This window comes from Trachypithecus francoisi, unplaced genomic scaffold, assembly GCF_009764315.1.
Source record: "Trachypithecus francoisi isolate TF-2019V2 unplaced genomic scaffold, Tfra_2.0 Lachesis_group3, whole genome shotgun sequence".
Taxonomy (NCBI): domain Eukaryota; kingdom Metazoa; phylum Chordata; class Mammalia; order Primates; family Cercopithecidae; genus Trachypithecus; species Trachypithecus francoisi.
This window is the reverse complement of record NW_022681468.1, coordinates 54,852,095-54,874,054: the sequence shown is the minus strand read 5'-3', so window position 1 is coordinate 54,874,054 and position 21,960 is coordinate 54,852,095. Positions and strand designations below refer to the sequence as shown.

The 21,960-nt window shown below is 35.4% G+C and overlaps 1 protein-coding gene across 4 annotated transcripts in view; it reads right to left on the bottom strand.

Moving 5' to 3' along the window:
• MAP4K5 (mitogen-activated protein kinase kinase kinase kinase 5) overlaps positions 1–21,960 on the bottom strand; it is a 116,472-nt gene that overhangs the window by 62,445 nt on the left and 32,067 nt on the right. For 3 of the 4 annotated variants that reach the window (XM_033188081.1, XM_033188082.1, XM_033188080.1), the window contains exons 4-9: positions 11,921–12,011; positions 11,390–11,454; positions 8,189–8,244; positions 1,595–1,642; positions 1,463–1,505; positions 460–532 (exon numbers count right to left, since the gene is read on the bottom strand). In XM_033188081.1, coding sequence (XP_033043972.1) covers positions 460–532; positions 1,463–1,505; positions 1,595–1,642; positions 8,189–8,244; positions 11,390–11,454; positions 11,921–12,011 — 376 coding nt within the window. Of the gene's footprint in view, positions 1–459; positions 533–1,462; positions 1,506–1,594; positions 1,643–8,188; positions 8,245–11,389; positions 11,455–11,920; positions 12,012–14,215; positions 14,356–21,960 lie in introns of all 4 variants that reach the window. The other variant, XM_033188083.1, reaches the window with a different exon arrangement.

Here is a 21,960-nt window from a genome sequence, read left to right as displayed (position 1 = left end):
GAAGAAGAATCCTAGATTAAACTTAGGTGATGGGTCAATAGGTGCAGCAAACCCATCATGGCACATGTTTACCTATGTAACAAACCTGGACATTCTGCACATGTACCCTGGAACTTAAAATAAAATAAAGTGGAAAAGTCCTAGATTAAAATAGAATCAACGCTAGAATAAAGGGTAAGAAAATTACAGGAGGCAAATATTTTGAAAATTTCATACCTAAGAGTCCTCTCAATATAAAACGAAACGGATAGTGAAAACTATTAACACTTCAACAGAGGGAAGGCTGAACCATGAATATGAGCATCAAAGTTCCCTCATCCAACCAGAACTTATGACAGTATCAAGGAGCATGCAAATCTCCCTACTTTTAATAATCACTTCTATTATCAAGTATCGAGGTTGATCACTAAACCATGAAGAAATGAAAATGGATCAAATTCAATCACAGTAATGTCTTACCAATAAGGGGTGCCAATGAAAGATTTTCGTTTTGCAATGGTAGCTGTTATTTTTGCAGCCACACCAAAGTCAGCTGGTGAGGAAAAAACCAGAAAATTTTAGTTCTTTACAATACATCAAATAACACTTTTACTTTCACCTTTAGGCATGGCAGTATTAATAATTCAAATATTAATGTTAGAAAAATGTGCATAAATTGAATACCGAAATCTCTTCTTGCTAAGTTCACAACACACTTATTAAAAAAATTTATTGGCACTTTATTAGAATGAAAATGTACTTTATTAAGAATGAAGTTAACAAAAAATATTTTTGTTATACACACAATGAAGTTAATTTGGGAAGAAGAGAAAAAAAAGCACAAAAAATAAAACACATGGGAAAAACATACACCTAAATTCCTTTTATCCTAATATAACAAGGATAGCCTTCTGGTACTATTTTTTTTACAGTCATTTTTTCTATATATAAACTTTTTAACTGTTGTAGTTAAACATGATTGTATTGTAATCCCTGCTACTTGGGAGGATTAGGTGGGAGGATCGCCTGAGGCCAGGAGTTCAAGTATACAGTGAGCTATGACTGAGTCACAGTACTCCAGTCTGCATGACAGAGTGAGACCATCTCTTTCAAAACAAACAAAATAACACACAGAAACACTTGGTTGTAAAATACTAAATAAATATACAGTTCATTTTTGTCATTTAACACACCAGATTTTACTCTTACACATTCATAGATATCAATGATTGAATACATTTATCACAGTTTAACAGTTTTTCTATTGCTAGACTTATGTTTGCATTTTTTTCTACCATAAGTAATATTATGGTTCATGCTTCAGTGAATATGGATTTTCCATCTTTAGGTTTAATTTCCTTAAAATGAGTTTTGGGAGTAAAATTACTGGATCAAAAGTTAAACATTATTGCGACTCTTGATATAAAAATGAAAAGTGTATAACGTTAATTCTCATTTAAAATTTTATAAAAATTTAACATACCTAATTTTACATCGCCATGGTCTGTCAATAAAATATTAGCACCCTAGAACAAAAAACACAAATACTATTAAATTAGCATCATAAAATTTCTTCCAATAGAATTGGCAATTTGAATGTATTAAACGAACTTACTTTGATATCTCTATGCATTTTGCCTTTAGTATGCAAATAGGCAAGACCCTAAAAGTTAAAAAAAAAAAAAAATGTATCAGCAAAACTGTAAATGTGACTCCTAAATTCTTACCGAATAAGAAAAACTAGACTGTCTTTTTTGGAGAGAAAAAACCTAGGTAAGTGAATCAATGTTTACTATATTTTAAAGATTTGTTTTCGTTTTTGAGACACAGTCTCACTCTCCTGCCCAGGCTGCAGTGCAGTGGCAGCGATTTCGGCTCACTGCAGCCTCCATCTCCTGGGTTCAAGCAATTCTCTTGCCTCAGCCTCCCAAGAGACTGAGATTACAGGCATGCGCCACTACGCCTGGCTAATTTTTGTATTTTTTAGTAGAGGTGGGGTTTCACCATATTGGCCAGACTGGTCTTGAACTCCTGACCTCAAGTGATCCACCTGCCTTGGCCTCCCAAAGTGCTGGGATTACAGGCGTGAGCCACCACACCCGGCCTAAAGATTTCTAATTTATTTTCTGATAAACATCAGAAATATTTCACTAAACACAATCAAGATACCGAACATATTCATTACCCCTAAAAGTTTCCTTATGTGATGCTCCTTTATAATTTTCCCATTCTTCCCCACAACCCTCACAAACACTGATCTGCTTTCTGGCACTATAGATCAGGTTTTCAAAGTTGTTTGACTATTCTAGGTATTTTGCATTTCCACAGCAATTTCAGAATCAGCATGCCAACTTCCTTAATAAAAAGCCTCCTCAAATTGTGACTGGGGTTGTACTGAATCTGTAGATCAATTTGTGAAGAATTATCATCTTAACAGTATTGAGTCTTCTGGTCTGTGAACATGGTATAGTTCTCCATTTATTTGGGTTTTTAATTTATCTTGGCAGTTTTGTAGTTTTCTATATGCAGGAGTTTATGCATCTTTTGTCATATTTATCCCAAAGAATGTCATATTCTTTATGTTATTATATGTTGTATTATTTCAACTTCTGATTGTCCGTTGCTAGTATATAGAAATCTGATTGATTTTTGTATATTGGTAGTGAATACTACAATCTTTCTAGACTCACTTATTAGTTCTAGTAGCTACTTTGTAGATTTTATTCCATTTTCTATTTAGATGATGATGTGGTATGTGAATAAAGAGAGTTATACTTCCTACTTTCTAATCCAGATGCCTTTTATTTCATTATTTTCTCTTTTTGCACTGGCTGAAACCTCTAGGACAATGTTGAAAAGTAGTAGTAGTAAAGGCAGACTTCATCACTCTGTTTGAGTGAGCTTGGAGGAATAAACATCCCATCTTTTACCATTAAGTATGATTTAGTCATAGGTTTTTCACAGGTACCCTTTATCAGGTTGACCAAGTTCCTTTCTATTCCTAGCGTGTTCAGAATTTTTTATCAGGAATGACTGCTGGATTTTGCTAAATGTCCTTTCTCTGCGTATTTAGATGATAATGTGGTTTTTCTTTTTTAGTTGTTAAGATGAAATGATTTTTGGATATTAAACCAATACTGCACTCTGGAATAAATTCCACTTGTTTATGATGTATTAACTTTTAAAATATATTACTGGATTACCTTTGCTAAACCTTTTATATTTAATGTTTACACCTAGGTTTATGAAGAACATTAGTCTGTAGTTTTGTTCTCTTGTAAGACTGTTGTCTAATTTTGGTGTCAGAATAATGCTGACTCAAAATGATTCGGGAGTTATTCCTCACTCTTCAATTTTCTAGAAAGGTATATATAGGATTGGCATTATTTCTTTCTTGTATGTTTGGTAGAATTGACTGTATGGCATCATCTGGCTTGGAGTTTTCTTTGTGAGAATACATATAGGATTATTCAGGTTACTCATAATTGAGTGAGCTTTGGTAGTTTGTATCTCTTGTTGAAACTGCCCATTTTATCTAAGTTGTAGGCTTTATTGGCATAATACTGTTCATAATACTGTCTTGTTATCTAATATTTGTAAATTCTGTCTTGATATCCCATCATTCATTTCTGATGCTGACCACTTGTTTCTTCTCTTTTCACTTTTTTCCCTGATCAACCTGTCTAGATGTTTATCATTTTTATTGAATCAGATTTTTATTTCATTGATATTCTCTATTACTATTTTTCTCCTTTCCATTTCTTTTATTTCTAATCTGATCTTTTTTTTTTTTTTCCTTTCTCTGCTTACTTTGCATTATATTTGCTCATCTTTTTCCAGCTTCTTAGGTGGAAGCTGAGGATATTAATTTGAGAGTTTCTATTTAGTGCTATAAATTTCCCTGTAAGTACAGACTGAATATCCCTTATCCAAAATGCTTGGGACCAGAAATATTCCAGATTTCAGATTTTTTAGTACTTGCAGAATATTTACTGGTTATGCATCCCTAATCAGAAAATAGAAAATACAAAATGCTCCAATGAGCATTTTCTTTGAGCATAATGTTGGACTTTCTTAAACATTTCTTGTAGGATGGGTCTGCTGGTGATTTGTTCTTTCAGTGTTTATAAGTCTGAAAAACTCTATTTTGTCTTTGTTTTTGAAAGAGATTTTCTCAAGGAATAGAATTTTAGGTTGACAATTTCTTTCCAGTACTTTAAAGATTTTCCACTGTCTTCTCAATTATTTCTAACAATAAATCTTTCTTGTCTTTGTTCTTTTGTATATCACGAGTCCTGTTCTGAATGCTTCTAAGATGTTCTAATCAAATAAGCAATTTGATTCATGTGTCTTAGTGTAGTTTTTTTTCATTTTTTTTTTTTTTTGTGCTCAGGGTTTGTTGAGCACTTTGGATCTGTGGGTTCATATTAATAGTTATCATCAAATATGGACAATTTTCAGCCATCTCCCCTTTTCAGTTTGTCTCCCTTTTCTCTTTCGTTTTCCTTTTTTCTCTTTGTCTCTCTGTTTTTTTTTTTTCCTAATTTTTGTCCCTTTTTCTTCTGTTGTCCCTTCAAAGACACCAATTATATCCATATTAGGCCATTTGAAATTGTCCTACAGCTTAATGATACTCTTCATTTAGAAAAAATTTTTTTTCTTTCCATGTTTCATTTTGAATATTTTCCATCTCTATGCCCGCAAATTCAAACTAATATACATTTTTTGCAATATTTAATCATCTATTAATTTCGCCCTTTGCTAACTCCATCAGACACTGTGGTTTTCATCTCAAGAAGTCTGACTTGGGCCTTTTTTATACCTTCCATATCTCAAGTTGTTAAGCATCTTCAACAGTTATTATAACTGTTTTAAAGTTTTTGTCTGCTAATTCTAGCATCTCTGTCAGTGTGGGTTGGTTTTACTGATTTTCATTTTATTATGCTTCTTTGCTTGTCTGGTAATCTTTGAGTACACTCCCAACATTGTGCATTTTACTTTGTTGGGGCTGTATATTTTTGAATTTTCAAAAATACTCCAATATTCCAAAGTACTCTCCAATACTCTACGTTAAATACTCTAACTGGCTTGGAACCCCACCTGGGTTCCTTCTCCCTATACTGTGGCCTGAAAACTTTCCAAAGGCCATAAGCTGGGGTAATTATATGGCTTCCTTGATTTGTTTCCTATTTTTCAGGCCTCACTGTCCTTCATTACCTGACGTTCAGTTTCTTGAAAATCACTGTTTCATATATTTTGCCTACTTTATTTGATTGTTTTGGGTGGCATGGTAAATCTACTTCTTGTTACTCGATTTTGACCAGATATAGAAGTTTATCTGCATAACAGAATTTTTTTTTTTTTTTTTGAGACGGAGTCTCGCTTTGTTGCCCAGGCTGGAGTGCAGTGGCACCATCTCGGCTCACTGCAAGCCCCGCCTCCTGGGTTCATGCCATTCTCCTGCCTCAGCCTCCGAGTAGCTGGGACTACAGGCACGCACCACCACGCCCAGCTAATTTTTTGTATTTTTAGTAGAGATGGGGTTTCACCGTGTTAGCCAGGGTGGTCTCGATCTCCTCACCTCGTGCTCCGCCCGCCTCGGCCTCCCAAAGTGCTGGGATTACAGGCGTGAGCCACCGCGCCCGGCAACAGAATTTTAAAATTGGAAATAATTTTGGAGGTATTCCCTTCCTAAGCTTCATATTAGGTTTTTATTAAAAAATTTTTTTCTGTATTTTTTATGGGTAAAATAGTAGATATATATTTATGGGGTATTTATTTGGTAGAGGCAGGCAATGTGAAATAAGCACATCATGGAGAAAGGGGTATCCATCCCCTCAAACATTTTTTTTTTTTTTTTTTTTTTTGAGACGGAGTCTCGCTCTGTCGCCGGGGCTGGAGTGCAATGGCCAGATCTCAGCTCACTGCAAGCTCCACCTCCCAGGTTTACGCCATTCTCCTGCCTCAGCCTCCAGAGTAGCTGGGGCTACAGGCGCCCGCCACCTCTCCCGGCTAGATTTTTGTATTTTTTTAGTAGAGACGGGGTTTCACCGGGTTAGCCAGGATAGTCTCGATCTCCTGACCTCGTGATCCGCCCGTCTCGGCCTCTCAAAGTGCTGGGATTACAGGCTTGAGCCACCGCGCCCGGCCTCCCCTCAAACATTTATCCTTTGAGTTACAAGCAATCCAATGACACTCTTTGTTATATCAAAATATAAAATTCAGTTATTACTGACTATAGTCACCCTGTTGTGTTATCAAATACTAGGACTTATTCACTCATTCTTTTTTTTGGTACCCATTAATCATCCCCACTTCCCCCCCCACCATATTAAATCCCTTCTCAGCCTCTGGTAACCATCCTTCTGCTTTCTATGTCTGTGAGTTAATTGTTTTGATTTTTAGATCCCACAAATAAGAACATGTGATGTTTGTCTTTCTGTCCCTGGCTTATTTCACTTAACATAAGGATCTCCAGTTCCATCTATGTTCTTGCAAATAAGCCTCATTTTATATACTCACGCATCACATAACAAAAGGGATGCATACATTCTGAGAAATGCATCGTTAGGCAATTTTGTTGTACAAGTATCATAGAGGGCACTTGCATAAACATGGATGGTATATACATATAGCCTACTAAACACCTAGGGTGTTATGTATAGCCCTATTGCTCCTAAGCTACAAATCTGTGCAGCACATTACTGTACTGATATCGTAGGAACTGTAACACAATGGCAGTTACTGTGTATCTAAACATATTCAAGCATAGAAAAGGTACACTAAAAATATAGTATTAAAACCTTATGGGACCACTGTTGTATATGTAGCCCATTGTTGATCGAAATGTTATGTAGTGCAGCATTGTATTTTGGGAACTAGAACTATATAAATGGTTACGGTCATATACCAGCGCCAGAGTACAAATCGATCTTTGTTTTTTTTTTTTTTAAATTTTTCACCTCCACTCTGTACTTTGTTTAATACTTAGGGGAACAATGAACTCTGGAAATTAAAATACAAAGAAAATGAATTTGTCAATAATTCCCTACTATGAGTGTATGATTAAGTTTGTATTTTATGTAGATACAATAAAGTAGGTTTCTATGTTATGCAAATGTTATAGGAATATACACACACATATACACATATATATTATACATCTCTCTCTCTCTACATATAAATATATGTATGTCAGATAAATTAATTGATTTATCTCTAAGATTTGGCAGTCGTTACGTCTTTTAAGACATGTGGGAACCAACTCTTCAAAACTGACTAGAACTTTTTCCTAGATCAGCCCACTCTCCCATTTTGAAAAATATGAAAGAAAAACGCATAGAGTATCAATTTCATTTCTAAACAAACTACACAATCTAGGAAACGTAGGGATAGAAGCATTAATTAACATTATCAGTTGTAAATTACAAACATACAAACCACAATCACTACTACTTATTCCCTCCTCCTAATTTAAATGCCTTAAAGTATATGAACAAAATTGTTAATTACTAATTTTCTCAGTGAGTAGCCTTTCAGGGCACTGAAAAAAATAAATAATTTGGGAGAAATACCACATACTCTATATCTTTATTGAATATTCATAACCTATTTTAGCATACTTAAAGTTCTCACAGGCCCTGAAGTAAAGAAATCTGTTTAATGCAATGTTAACCAAACTTACAAAAAGAGATTCTGCTATCAATAACACCTGTTAATATCACATAGAACTAGGGTTTTTAGATAATGCCTTGGGTTAATGCTGTGCTAATTTATTTTATTCCAAGAGAAATAGTAAAAGCCCCAATGTCTCATGGAAGAGATTCCTTTTACTGCCATAAACTTGAAAAGAACGCTTAGACAACTTGTTACAATTGAGAGGTCTGGTGATTCATTCTTGAAAACCAATTTACACAACTGAGGGCTAAGTGCTATAAAGCAGAATACCTCACATGACCATGGTGTGCATCAGCATCAAAGTGGAAGTCCACATATGATCACTGTATATGTCGGCATCAGTTTAAATGAATTCATGTGATTCATTCATGAAAGAAAAATAACTAGTTTTACAGAATTATAATATAAGAGATTAACAGAAAAATCATTTTGTTTTACCCTTTCCCTTTCTCTTTAAGACAGACTATCATTTTACAGTTATCAATTGTCAACCTAGAATTGCCTTTCTAACTACATTAAGAAAATACAGTACCTGCAAAGTTTCTCTGCATACATAGGCTATTTGCAATTCTGATAATGGTCCAGTAACTAGAAACAAAAAGAGACCACAATGTTATACATTTAAACCTAACAGATTAAAAACAGTCTACTTAAAAAATGACAAACTAAGCCAGGCGCAGTGGCTCACGCCTGTAATCCCAGCACTTTGGGAGGTCAAGGCGGGTGGATCATGAGGTCAAGAAATCGAGACCATCCTGGCCAACATGGTGAAACCTTGTCTCTACTAAAAATACAAACATTGGCTGGGCGTGGTGGTGCACACCTGTAGTCCCAGCTACTTGGGAGGCTGAGGTAGGAGAATTGCTTGAACCAGGGAGGTGGGGCTTGCAGTGAGCTGAGATCGCACCACTGGAGTGCTCCAGCCTGGCAACAGAACGAGACATAGTCTCGGGAAAAAAAACAAAACAAAACAGACGAACTATTATAAAACAACTTCTATTTATACAGTTGGATGACTTCTCTTCTGATTGTGAGGACGTATTATTTTTGTCATCAAGAGACAAAAACGAAAGGTAACACTGAGAATTTTTTCAAATGTACTTTAAAAATAAATGATTTAACTCCATACAACTTTGGTCTGTGAAAATATTAAGCACTCATGTGCAAAGCATAGTGGTATGCATCATAGGAAGGTCTATAGAAAGCAAACCTGAATAATTTTTCAAAAATGAAGAAATACATATAACTAATTAGTTATATAGAGAAATAGAGAACCATAGAGATTGACTGTTCCAATATATTAAAAGGCATCATATACTTTTTTAAAGATCAAGATGCTATTTCTTTAGTATAATTCTTTACCACACCTATCAAAACAGAGAGGCTTGATCTAGTACCTTATCTAAGAATTTAAAAAATAACCATGTCACTTTTGGCAACCAGATCTCTCCCTAATATGAAATATAAAATTCTTATTTCAAGAACTCAACCAGAGGTTTTGTGACTATGCCTTTCAATACCATGAGAGTAATTCTGGGGTGGTATCTGCTGACAGTGAAACCAAATCAGGTAATCATGTGTATTCTTCACCTAGAGAAATATTCTACTGCATATTTTAACCACTGGCTCTCTTTACTCATTCAGGAAAATAAACTTCTGATTCTTAGTAACATGATAAATAGTAGTAAAAGAAGAAAAGTCACTTTATTAACAACATCTAATTATAAGTGTAGATTTTCTTGATTATTATGCTATCTAGTATACTAACTACCAGGATGGGTACTACTTAGGTTCAATTTAATTCAACAAATATCAGGTTTAATAAGACAAAGTCAAAATTTCGTGAAAAAATAAAATTGTTTCAAAGCTATTCTTTAAACTTAGAAGTTGCAAAAAAAAAGAGCCAGCTATATAGTTTGATTTTATCCATATAGTCTTATGAGTGCTCTCATTTTATAAAAATGTGAATGGATAAAAATTACAATTACTGAATAAAAACTTTTCATAGAAAAGACAGCTATTTATTTATTTATGAGACAGTCTTGTTCTCTCGCCCAGGCTGGAGTGCAGTGTCGTGATCTTGGCTCACTGCAACCACCGCCTCCCGGGTGCAAGTGATTTCTCCTGCCTCAGCCTCCCAAGTAGCTGGGATTACAGGTGCCTGCCACCACGCCCAGCTAATTTTTCTATTTTTAGTAGATATGGGGTTTTACCATGTTGGCAAGGCTGGTCTCAAACTTCTGACCTCGGCCTCCCAAAGTGCTGGGATTACAGGCATGAGAAGATAGCAATTCTTTATAAAATCACAGAAAAAAATTAAATCCAGTGGCACAGAGAATTTTAAATCCATATGCATAAGAGATAGCCTGAATCATAATAATTTGTGTATTTTTAGCAGTTTTGTGATGTTAAACATTTTTGTTAATAAAGAGGTAGTGATCAGTGTTTAGGCATCAGTCAGAGTTTTTGTTGTTATGGATTATTTGTTGTGACAAAATTAGATAACTATGACATTTTAAAATTGATAATTAAGTACTATATTGATAAGTTTTTATTATAATTTAAAAATTTACTTCTGAGTTTTGCTTTCCCTTTCCTGTGGTAATGACTTAATCAACTGGTAGGTATTCTTTCATTTTGCTATACATTTACATTGTATATTTATACTTATAAGAACATAATTTTTAAAAACCTAAGTATGACCAAGTATGTTATACATATTCTTTCATGATTCAATTTTTCCATTTAAAAACAAGCCTTAGGGATATATACCCAGGTCAATAATTACGAAGTCACTTCATCTTTTTAAGTGCCGCACAGTATTCCATATTACAAGTTGAAGAGTAGTTTATTTAACCACTGCTCTATTGATTGACATTTTAAAACTAAGCTCTGTAGTTACAACCTATTATTTGAAGTGAAATAGCACTTCTGTTTTTATATCTACTGTGGCTGCATTTGTAAACTGCATGACTAAATTTTGATAAGGTTTCCAATATAAAGATTTCAGCATACAAACTTTAAAAATATTTCACATAATTCTTCAAAACGAATTATAAAGTGAGTAGCTACAATGGGAGTTTTACTATCCCATATCCATGTCAAACAAGGAGAAGAAAAATTATAAGGATCTACGTTTAGTCTCATAAATTCTAGAAATTCAAGAGATTGCCAGCAGCAACAAAACTAATTAAAAGCTAAACAGTAGAGCCAAAACTAAAACTTTCTAAACAGTATTAGAATGTCATGTCAAATTCAGCTCAGAAAACTGCCTAAATTAATGGAATACTAAATAAAATACTCGAAACTTTAAAACAATACATATTAATATAAAAATATTATAGTAACAAGTAAATTGTTTTTCTGGTTAGCAGATTAAGTTATTAAGACAAACATGTAACTTCCTTTCTATGAGTTACCCTTTGCATTTCAATTTTTTTTACAAGGAAATTTAGGAAGTTTCATTTGTAGATAAAACACTTTCCTAGAGATTATATTTAAAGAGTAAAATTTGGATTATATAAATACTTTTGCATTTCTCAGTTCAGGCTCAGGCAAGTTTAATTGACTAACCAATAAAAAATAAATATCAATTTCTGTTATGTAGTGCTCCGGGAACAGAAGAATGCAAAATAGTAAGTCTACCTGTTAATATCCGTGGTTAACTGGAAATATCAAACAACAATCATTAAAACCAAAGTCTGTTTAAAATGTAAAGTCAAATTAACAGTACCATGGTAAATATCTTGAAGTGATCCGCCACCACAGTATTCCATACAAATCCACAGTTTTTCCCGACTAATACGAAAAAGAAAGAAAATTTTATTAGCTAGTAATCCTCAATCACTGAAATACTCTAAGGCTCTCACTCTTTAGCACACCAAGGTTCATGATGGACTGCAAAGTGCAACAGGAAACTGCCATGCAATCTTGCTACAATATACAGAAAAGCACATTAATTTCAGCTTTGTTCCCAACTTAAGTGGTTTAGAATATAATCAGTTTTATAAGTTAAAACACTTACTTGTAATCACTTATAATGTTTCATTAAAATTGCCAGATAAGGTACAACTGTAAAAATGGGAGTACCATTATTAATATATACTAGGGGAAAACCCTAGAAATAGGAAGATTCTAAAAAATTTAGAACTTTGCAGTGTTTAAAAACATACATATATAGTAGCACTTGCATGGAAGGGAGAGAGTGTAGTAGCAAAGAGTATATAAAATACAGAGAGAGATGATGCTTTTTTTCCCCTCTTACCTAAGGTAACTCCCAAAGTAGGCAACGATGTTACAATGTTTACATTCTTTAACCATAAATATTTCTTGTTGAATCAAAGAAAAATCATCTCCTGGAAAACAAAATAAGTTGTTTATCATGTCACTCAAAATCTCTACATAGGAAAAGAAGGAAGGAAAATTTTACAATAAATATTAGAGATGAGGAATTAGGCATTCTTAACACTTCAGTGAAAATGCAAACTGGTAGAATCTTTCCATAAAGTCAGAAGTCTTTAAAATATGCAGAATCTTTGAACCCACAATTTCACTTACAAATTTTTTTTTCTTAAGGAGACATGTACAAAGACAGATGTTTACTACAGTATGGTTTAATAATGCAAGAATGGTTAAATTACACTACACAGTGTGTTGTGACATGAAAATAGGTTTATATTATGTGAAAAAGGAGATTATATATTATTTTAGTATATAGAAAAAGTATTTCAAAAGTAACTTTGCTTTCTTCCTTTTTGGTCTGTATTTTACAATTAGTCTATCACAGACCCATATAAGTTAATTAGAAAAAGCTACATTAGGTCCGGCACAGTGGCTCACGCCTGTAATTCTAGTACTTTGGGAGGCCAAGGTGGGCGGATCACTTGAGGTCAGGAGTTCGAGACCAGCCTGGCCAACATGGTGAAACCCTGTCTCTACTAAAAACACAGAAATTAGATGGGTGTGGTGGTGGGCACCTGTAATCTTCAAACTTGAAAAGCAACTTCAAGTTTAAAATCAGTGGGCAACATAGTAAGCCTCTCTTCCCCCCACTAAAAAAAAGTTCAGTGGTGTCCAGACAGACTCTGGCTCTAACTCAAAGTCATCTTAGAAAAACATACAAGGCCAAGAACGAAAAACTCAGCAATTAGGTCTTAGATAAATAAACAAAATCTTCACACAAGTCAGAGATATTTTTTCCCTTTATACTTTCAACTTTTTCAGTTCAAAACCAAAATAGAGCTTTAAATATTTGTGCCATGCCATTAAAAGCTTTTAAAGAACCTATCACTACTGATGTGGTTTAAACATATATTTAGCTTCATACAAAAATTAGCTCAGTGTAGTGGCAGGTGCCTGTGGTCCCAGCTACTTGGGAGGCTAAGGCAGGAGAATTGCTTGAACCTGGGAGGCGGAGGTCGCAGTGAGCAGAGAGCCACTACTGCACTCCAGTCTGGCGGCAGAGCAAGGCTCTGTCTCAAAAACAAAACAAAACAAAAATCCACACATATATTTAGTTTAACTATTAATATGCCACATTTATTTATAATCATTAGAGCATTTTTTTTAACGTCAATTCATGTAAACATTAACTGATAGTTCAGTTACAGAATTTCATGTTAACAATTTTAAAGGGTTAGGAAAGCCAAACAAGGGTACAATCTTCTAACTGAATGAACGTCTGAGAGAAAATCTTTAAAGATAATCTAGCTTTTATTTGTAAACTGGGAAACCGTGTATTATATAAATGGTCACATATACTCTAAACATAAGTGCACAAATGGCAACTTATTACAACTGAAAATGTACTTCTTAAAGGTTTGACAAGAAAAGAGGATCAAAGGAGATAATCCAAAATAGAAGATGATCTCCTGTTACTCATTATCAGTTTAGGCAGAAGCTGTGAGTAAGCCCTGGAGGTAACAGTAGAAAGTCTGCCTACCTAGGTGCAGACGAAAGGCCCTGCTTTCTGTGTTCATTCACAGGAACCAGAATACTTTCTTCTTTTATATCACTCCTCCATCTGAGCCTTTTCCATCATAGCATTATAATTTCTTCTTTACACATGCTGATTTCCCTCAAACGGGCTAAATTCTAGCCCATCTTTCATGTTTGAAAAAATATGAATTATAAAGGAAAGAAGAGTAAAGCAGCACATAATTTTGTTAACATATGCGTATTAGTCCTTTCTCACACTGCTATACAGAACTACCCAAGACTGGGTAATTTATAAAGAAAAGAGGTTTAATTGACTTACACACTTCTGCATGGCTCAGGAGGCCTTACAATCATTGCAAAAGGGGAAGCAGGCAAGTCTCACATTGTGGCAGGCGAGAGAGTGTGTGTGTTACAGGAACTGTCAGACACTTACAAAACCATCAGATCTCATGAGAACTCACTATCATGAGAACAGCATGGGGGAAACCACTCCCATGACCCAATCACCTCCCACCAGGTCTCTCCTTCGCCACCTGAGAATTACAATTCAAGATGAGATTTGGGTGGGGACACAAAGCCTAACCATATCAATATGTTATTCTTTGGATTCCCACCTACTCACTTTTAAATGTGCACAGAAGCCTTATATCTGAGCTGTGCTGAAAAATTCTTCAGTTAAGTCTGGGATTTAGAACAGATTTTCTCGAGTAGCTTCACATATGGTGCCTAACTTCTCAATCGTGTGTAAATTCTTAAACTGACCTGTAAAAGTCAATAATATGGCTGAATTAATACTACTAGTAACAAACTACCACCTCTTGGTAGTAGTTTTGAGTTCTGAGTTCCACCCACAACTGTGTTCCCAGCAGCAGGTACGTGAGGTTTCTACCAGGGAAGGTGAGGTCTTGGTGAGAGTGAATGACAACTTTTTACAGCTGTAGCTGGAAGCAAGAATTCCCAAGCACAGGTTATTAATAACTCAGATGTCTGAACTCCAGCTTCAGATACATTCTTCATATATCTGCTTCACTATTATATTATTTGAAACTTTAATGCAAAGAGAGTAAAATCTTCTGTGAACTGAAATTATACCACGGAAGAGACTTACATAAAGGTAATATTTTTGTAGTTTATCCTGAGAGGTAGGTAAGCTAAATATGGTTATCATAGATGTAGCTATTCTTTGATGGCCTATATCAGCCTCTTAAAAATAATCTGAAATTTGGATAGTTGGTTTTATTCTTTTAATTGGGTGATAGGCCAAAATAATATTACTTTCCACTGAGATGTGGCATAAAATCCACTAGGTTCAGAGAACTTAGGCTTGTAGGTTCCAGCCCTGTTGCTCACTAGCCTGGGCAACATAGAGACTTCGTCTTCACAAAGTAATAAGCTAGGCATGGTGGCACGCACCTGTAGTCCCAGCTACTCAGGAGGCTGAGGTGGCAGGACTGCTTGAGCCCAAGAGTTCGAGGTTGCAGTGAGCTATAATCACACCACTGGACTTCAAACTGGGGAACAGAGTGAGGGCCTGTCTCCAAAAAAAGGGTACTTGCTTAAAGAAGAGAAATTTTATTCTTCACACCCTGGCAATGTAAGGATGAGACTAGTTGAGAACCACAGAGCCCCTTATCTTATCTTCAGTTTTCACTATATACCTATTACTGAATGTCTTGCTAGTACCTTACATTTAATATGTCCTAAAGTACCAATATCTTTTCTTAAAAACCAATATTATTATTATTATTATATTATTATTATCATTATTATTTGAGATACAGTCTCGTTTTGTCACCCAGACTGGAGTGCAGTGGGGCAATCTTGGCTCACTGCAACCTCCGTCTCCCAGGGTTCAAGTGATTCTTCTGCCTCAGCCTCCCGAGTAGGACTATGGGCACGCACCACCACACCGGGCTAATTTTTGTATTTTTAGTAGAGACGGGTTTCACCATATTGGCCATGCTGGTCTCAAACTCCTGACCTCGTGATCCGCCTGCCTCAGCCTCCCAAAGTGCTGGGATTACAAGCGTGAGGCCACCGCACCCAACCCAATTTAATATTGCTAAGACGTCAATACTACCCAAAGTGATATAAATAGCTACACAATCCCTGTGAAAAATTCTGGTAACTTTTTTTTTTTTTTGCAGAAATAGAAAAGAATCATTCTAAAATTTGTATAAAATTAAAAAGATTCTCCATAGCCAAAACAATTTTGAAAAAGAAGAACAAAGTTGGAAGACTCATGCTTCCTGATTTCAAAACTTACTAAAAGCTACCCTAATAGAAACAGCAGGGTACTGGCATAAAGACAGGCATATTTAAAACCAATGGAATAGAACACAGAGAGCCCAGAAACAAACTCTCATGTAGTACATGGTCAAATGCTCTTCAACAAGGGTATCAGGACTACTTGATGGGGAGAGGGCAGTCTCTTCAACAAATGGTGTTGGGGAAACTGGATATCCACATGCAAAAGAATGAAGTTGGACCCCTGCCTTAAGCCATACACAAAACTTAAAATGAAATAAAGATATAATTGTAAGACCCCAAACTATCAAACTCCTAGAAGAAATCACAGAAGAAAAGCTTCATGACATTGGATTTGGCAGTTATTTCTTGTACATGACACCAAAAGTACAGGTAACAAAAAACAGATGAGACTACACATGAAATTAAAAAAATTTTTGTTCACCAAAGGACAAAATCAACAGAGTTGAAATGGCAACCTATGGAATAGGAGAAAATATTTTCAAATCCTGTATCTAAGAAGGGTTTAACACCCAGAATATATAAAGAACTCCTAGGACTCAAAAGGACTTCTAGGACAACAAAAAATCAAATAATCTGATTTTAAAAATGGGAAAGGACTTGAGTACACATTTATCCAAAGAGACCTGCAAACAGCCAATAAGCACATGAAAATAGGCTCAACATCATTAATTAGAGAAAAATAAAACCACAATGAGATATCACTTCACATTCATTAGGATGGCTACAATTAAAAAAAAAAAGCAGAAAATAAAACTGGTTAGAGGTGATGTGGAGAAGCTAGAACCCTTGTACATTGTTGTTGATATTGCAAACCAGTGAGACTGCTACAGAAAATAGTGTAACAGTTTCTCAACAAATTAAAGGTGGAATTATCACATGACCCCAATAATCACGGTTTTAGGTTTATATCCAAAAGAACTGAAAATAGGATCTCAAAGAGAGATTTGTACACCCATGTTCATAGCAGCACTATTTCCAATAGCCAAGAGGTAGAGGCAACCCAGTTTGACAGAATGTCTATTGACAGAAGAATGAATAAAACTGTAGCATATGAAAAATATGCAGACTTAAAAAGGAAATCCTGCCATATGCTATAACATAGATGAACCTTGAGAACATTATGCTAGGTGAAATAGGCTACTCAGAAAAGGACAAATACTGTATGATTCCACTTATATAAAGTATCTAAAGGAGCCAAATTCATAGATACCAACAAAATGGTGGTTACCAGTGGCTGTGGGGGGGGGCAGCAAAGAGTTGTTGTTGTTTAGTGAATATAGAAGTTTTAGTTTTGCAAGATGAAAAATTCTAGAGAACTGTTTCAAAACAATGTAAATATACTTAAAACTCCTAAATGATGCGCTTAAAAATGGTAAAGACAGCTGGACATGGTGGCTCACATCTGTAATCCCAGCACTTTTGGAGGCCGAGGCAGGTGGATCACCTGAGGTCAGGCGTTTAAGACCAGCTTGGCCAACATGGTGAAACCCTGTCTCTACTAAAAATATAAAAAAATTAGTCGGGTGTAGTGGTGGCAGCCTGTAATCCCAGGTACTCAGGAGGCTAAGACAGGGGAATGGCTTGATCCCGGGAGCTGGAGGTTGCAGTGAGCCGAGACTGTGCCACTGCATTCTAGCCTGGGTGCCAAGAACAAGACTCTTGTCTCAAAAGAATACAAAACAAAAACCAAAAATGGTTAAAGATGGTAAAGTTTATTGTGTTTTTTACTGAAATTTTAAAAATATTAAAATGTGAACATAGCCTAATTTAATCATTTCACTACAGCTGGATGTTTAAGTGAATATATATATATATAAATCTCTTTCTTTTTTGAGACAGGATTTCATTCTGTTGCCCACGGTGCAATGCAGTGATGTGAACATGGTTCACTGAAGCCTCGACATCCTGGGCTCAAATAATCCTCCTGCCTCAGTGTCCTGAGTAGCTGGGACTACAGAAGTAGGCTGCCATGGTCTACTAATTTTTAAAAATTTTTGTAGAGACGGGGTCTTACCACGTTGTCCAGGCTGGTCTTAAATTCCTGGGCTCAAAAGATCCTCCCACCTTAGCCTCCCAAAGTGCTGAGACAACAACAGATGTGAACCACCACTCCCAGACCAAAAATAAATAAATAAATAAATAAAAACTTTTAAAACAAGTATTTAAAATAAATATGCAATAATCTAAAAATTTGTATATCATTTACAGCAAAATTACAATGTAAAAATTAGATCTCCTAATATGTGCAATGGCAAAAGTTTTCCGTACTAGTAAGTCCTAGATACCACTTCTGAAGTTTATGAAATAATGTTAAAGTATCAAAACGAAAACCAATTTTAGTGGTAGTTCATTGTACAGTGAATAAATTAGTAGTACTTTTTCAGAAAATCAATTAATCCAATGCTAAATATTCAATCAGCTAATTTTTAAACAATCATGAAAAATATAGTGACACAATGGTGGCAATCTTGTGAATATGGTTGTTTTGGTTCATAATAATACTTTTTTTTTCATTGAGTGTAATGAATGTAGAATGTTAAACAGAAGACATTAGTAAACAACACTAACCTTTATTCATTTTCTGTATCTATTATTTAAAACCAATAAAATGACATTTGGGGCATGTCTTTGTGCCTTCAAATTAACATTTCCCATTAATTCAGACTTGAAATGTCCAAACAGTGAAGACAGGGTACAAATATTTTACTTTACATAATATTTTTAAAAATCAAGGTTGTTAGATTTTTGAATAGAAATTCTGAAAAGAACATACCACCTAACCAGAATAGATGTCGCTTGTCCTATTTGGCCAAACAACCTACCTTGGGATTTCTTTCAAGAACTTTCACAAGGCAAACAAATGGCTGGTTTAAATTTCTTTCAAGAACTTTCACAAGGCAAACAAATGGCTCCGTATACTTCCTGACTTTTTCAGATTTACACTACTTTCTCTGCGTATACTTTCAGGAAACAGGATAAAGTATCCCCTGAAAGTCCAAGGAAAGCTTTAAACATCTATTGAAAGATACTTAAAGATTCCTATTTATTTTGAAAACTGTCTACAGAAATACATTTAACTTATTAAAAAATACTAAACTATTTTATAAGTATTTCTAATTTGCCATTTTAAAAGACAAGCAAGGGAACAAACCAAAAGGGTATTGCATTAATCATCCTGGGTAGTGATGCATTAAATTCTATCCCTGTAAGCAAGGCTGACAATATTTAACAAACTGTAATTTTCATAAGCTTAAAATATTATTTTGTACTTTCACTATAAAAGAGGGGTAATGGAAGAAAGACAGAGGGAAGGGAAAGTAGGATTCTGATGGTAAGTTTCCCCACAAACTTTGTTCCTGTTCTGGCTGTTGGCCACCACTAGCTACAGACTTGTTCAGCAAACTGAGCACCTGTAAAATGAGTTAGATGGTAGGCTGAAATGGCCGGGCGCGGTGGCTCAAGCCTGTAATCCCAGCACTTTGGGAGGCCGAGACGGGCGGATCACGAGGTCAGGAGATCGAGACCATCCTGGCTAACACGGTGAAACCCCGTCTCTACTAAAAAAAATACAAAAAATTAGCCGGGCGAGATGGCGGGCGCCTGTAGTCCCAGCTACTCGGGAGGCTGAGGCGAGAGAATGGCGTAAACCGGGAGGCGGAGCTTGCAGTGAGCTGAGATCCGGCCACTGCACTCCAGCCTGGGCGACAGAGCGAGACTCCGTCTCAACAACAACAAAAAAAAAAGATGGTAGGCTGAAATTCAGACAAAAGACAGGAAAACATAGTGGCACGAACCATCATATTATCTGCCTGGTCTTACAGGGCACTCTGGATGTCTGACCAAAGAGATGAAAAATGCAACTAAAACTCACAATGGTATCACTGGTGGTATTATTTTCAATGCTAATCACTGGTAAGTCAAACTCTATTTAATGTTACCATTTGTAAGGTGGTGACTTTATTTAGTAAGTTATCTACTATAAAAATGTGAAAGAAATGGTTAAATCATTCCTGAAAATAGCCATTTTGCCTGTATCTACAAAGAGCAACAAGAACATACAGACAAAGGCAGGAATGCTGACTTCATTTTCTTTTACAAATATTTTTGTGGCGAATTAATAAAAGCGATTTTCTGTGCTAACCTATTGTCAACTCTAAGGCTTACTGTAGCATTTCTTGATGGTTAGGAAGACCTTCAAAAGCAATCTGTTTCAGTAAAATTTTGAATACAGCATTATGAAATTAAATTGCCAGGGGCAAGTCAGTAAATACAGTCTAGGACTCTAAAATTACCATAAACTTTAATATCCTATTTTTCACCACAGGGAAAAGCACGTTAAGTTTACAGCTGGAATTTCATTTACTTAAAAAAATTTTTGTTTATATTTTACTAGACATTTTTTTTCTAAGTCATATTGGCAAATAATTATCTTTTCATGTCTAAATACAATTTTAAACCAGTTCATCTGTTAAATCAATACAAGAAAACACTTTTGTATTATGCTGGCTTTAGTGCAAGTTTTTGAAAGCTGCTGAATACAGTTGAGAATTCATTTTTGAAATACAGCAGTCTCCAAAATTATTTGAAGTATCTGAACTGAATGTTGGGAAAATTCATTAGCATACCATCATATTTTTAATCTAAAGATTCCCTTAAGTCTGTTCCAAAAATGTGAAAAATACCATCTACTTTGGCTTTACTGACAATGCTAAAAGTCCACTGATTTTCCACAAAAATTCCACGGCAAAAAAAAGACAAATACAGGATGCTGAAGATATGAAGAATTTGTTTTCAAAGAAAATTTAAGACAGTAAGTCCTTCAAACTCTCAGGGATATGAAAGGGGAAAAAAGAGTACAGGTAAATTAAGGCAACAAAATGAAACAGAATGCTGGTAGAGTTAAGGGGGGAAAAGCTGTGTAGAAATAATACTTGTATAGAACTAATAAAAGCACTGGAACCAACAAGGAATAGAAGCAGTATTGGGGGCCAGGTGTGGTGGTTCACGCCTGTAATCCCAGCACTTTGGGAGGCCTAGACGGGCAGATCACTTGAGGCCAGGAGTCCGAGACCAGCCTGGACAACATGGCGAAACTCCGTCTCTACTAAAAATATAAACATTAGCCGGGTGTGGTGGCACGTGCCTGTAATTCCAGCTACTCAGGAGGCTGAGGCACGAGAATCACCTGAACCCAGTTGGTGGAGGTCGCAGTGAGCTCAGATCATGCCACTGTAGTCCTGCCCGGGGCAACAGAGAAAGACCCTGTCTCAAAAAAAAAAAAGTAACTGATATGGCAGACTAAAAATTCATTACTTTCCAAAGTAATTAAATAAAAAAATTAAGAATCTTAAAACAAAGTTTGTTGAAATGGAGAAAAAATCAAAACTGCAGATGAAAAAAGCAGCTCATTGTGTCTCAGGGAGAAAAATCTGTAGAAAATTATTGAGACCAAGTTATATTCTGTTGAGATTACTAATTTTGAAGACAAAGAAAGAAATGCCAGCTTTTGCTACAATCAAGTAGTAACAGCAAGTTACCTACTAGGGGAAAAATATCAGGTAGGCCTTACAGTTCTTTCCAACAATATTCAAGGGAAAAAAATGTCTATAGAGTTTTTTGAGGGTAGAGGGAGAAGAACACGTGATGCAATCATTTTATACCTAGTCAAATTGTCATTCTCATTCAAAGGCAACAGAAAGACATCTGCAACATTCTTTTGTAGGAAGAATATTTATTGCAGTGTCCGTTATGTGCTTACACTGTCCCAAGTGGTGAAATATAGCAGTGAGGATAATCACTATTCTCATGGCTCTTACATTCTAGGAGAGAGACAAACACAATATATACATATAAACAAACAAGAAAAGTATCAGGCACTCATGTGTCCTATGCAGCGAACTAATATAACAAGGGGATTGGCCTCTCTGGGGATATGATATTTATTTAAGCTGAAGTCTGAATGACCAGGAGCCTTCAGAGCAAAGGTCTTGAAAAACAGCTACCTCAGGCAAAAGAGAAGAATTGTTTTAATCTTGGACTGTTTAAATAAAAAGAAAATAGAGGCATAGTAGAGTAGGGAGAAACATACGCGATGAG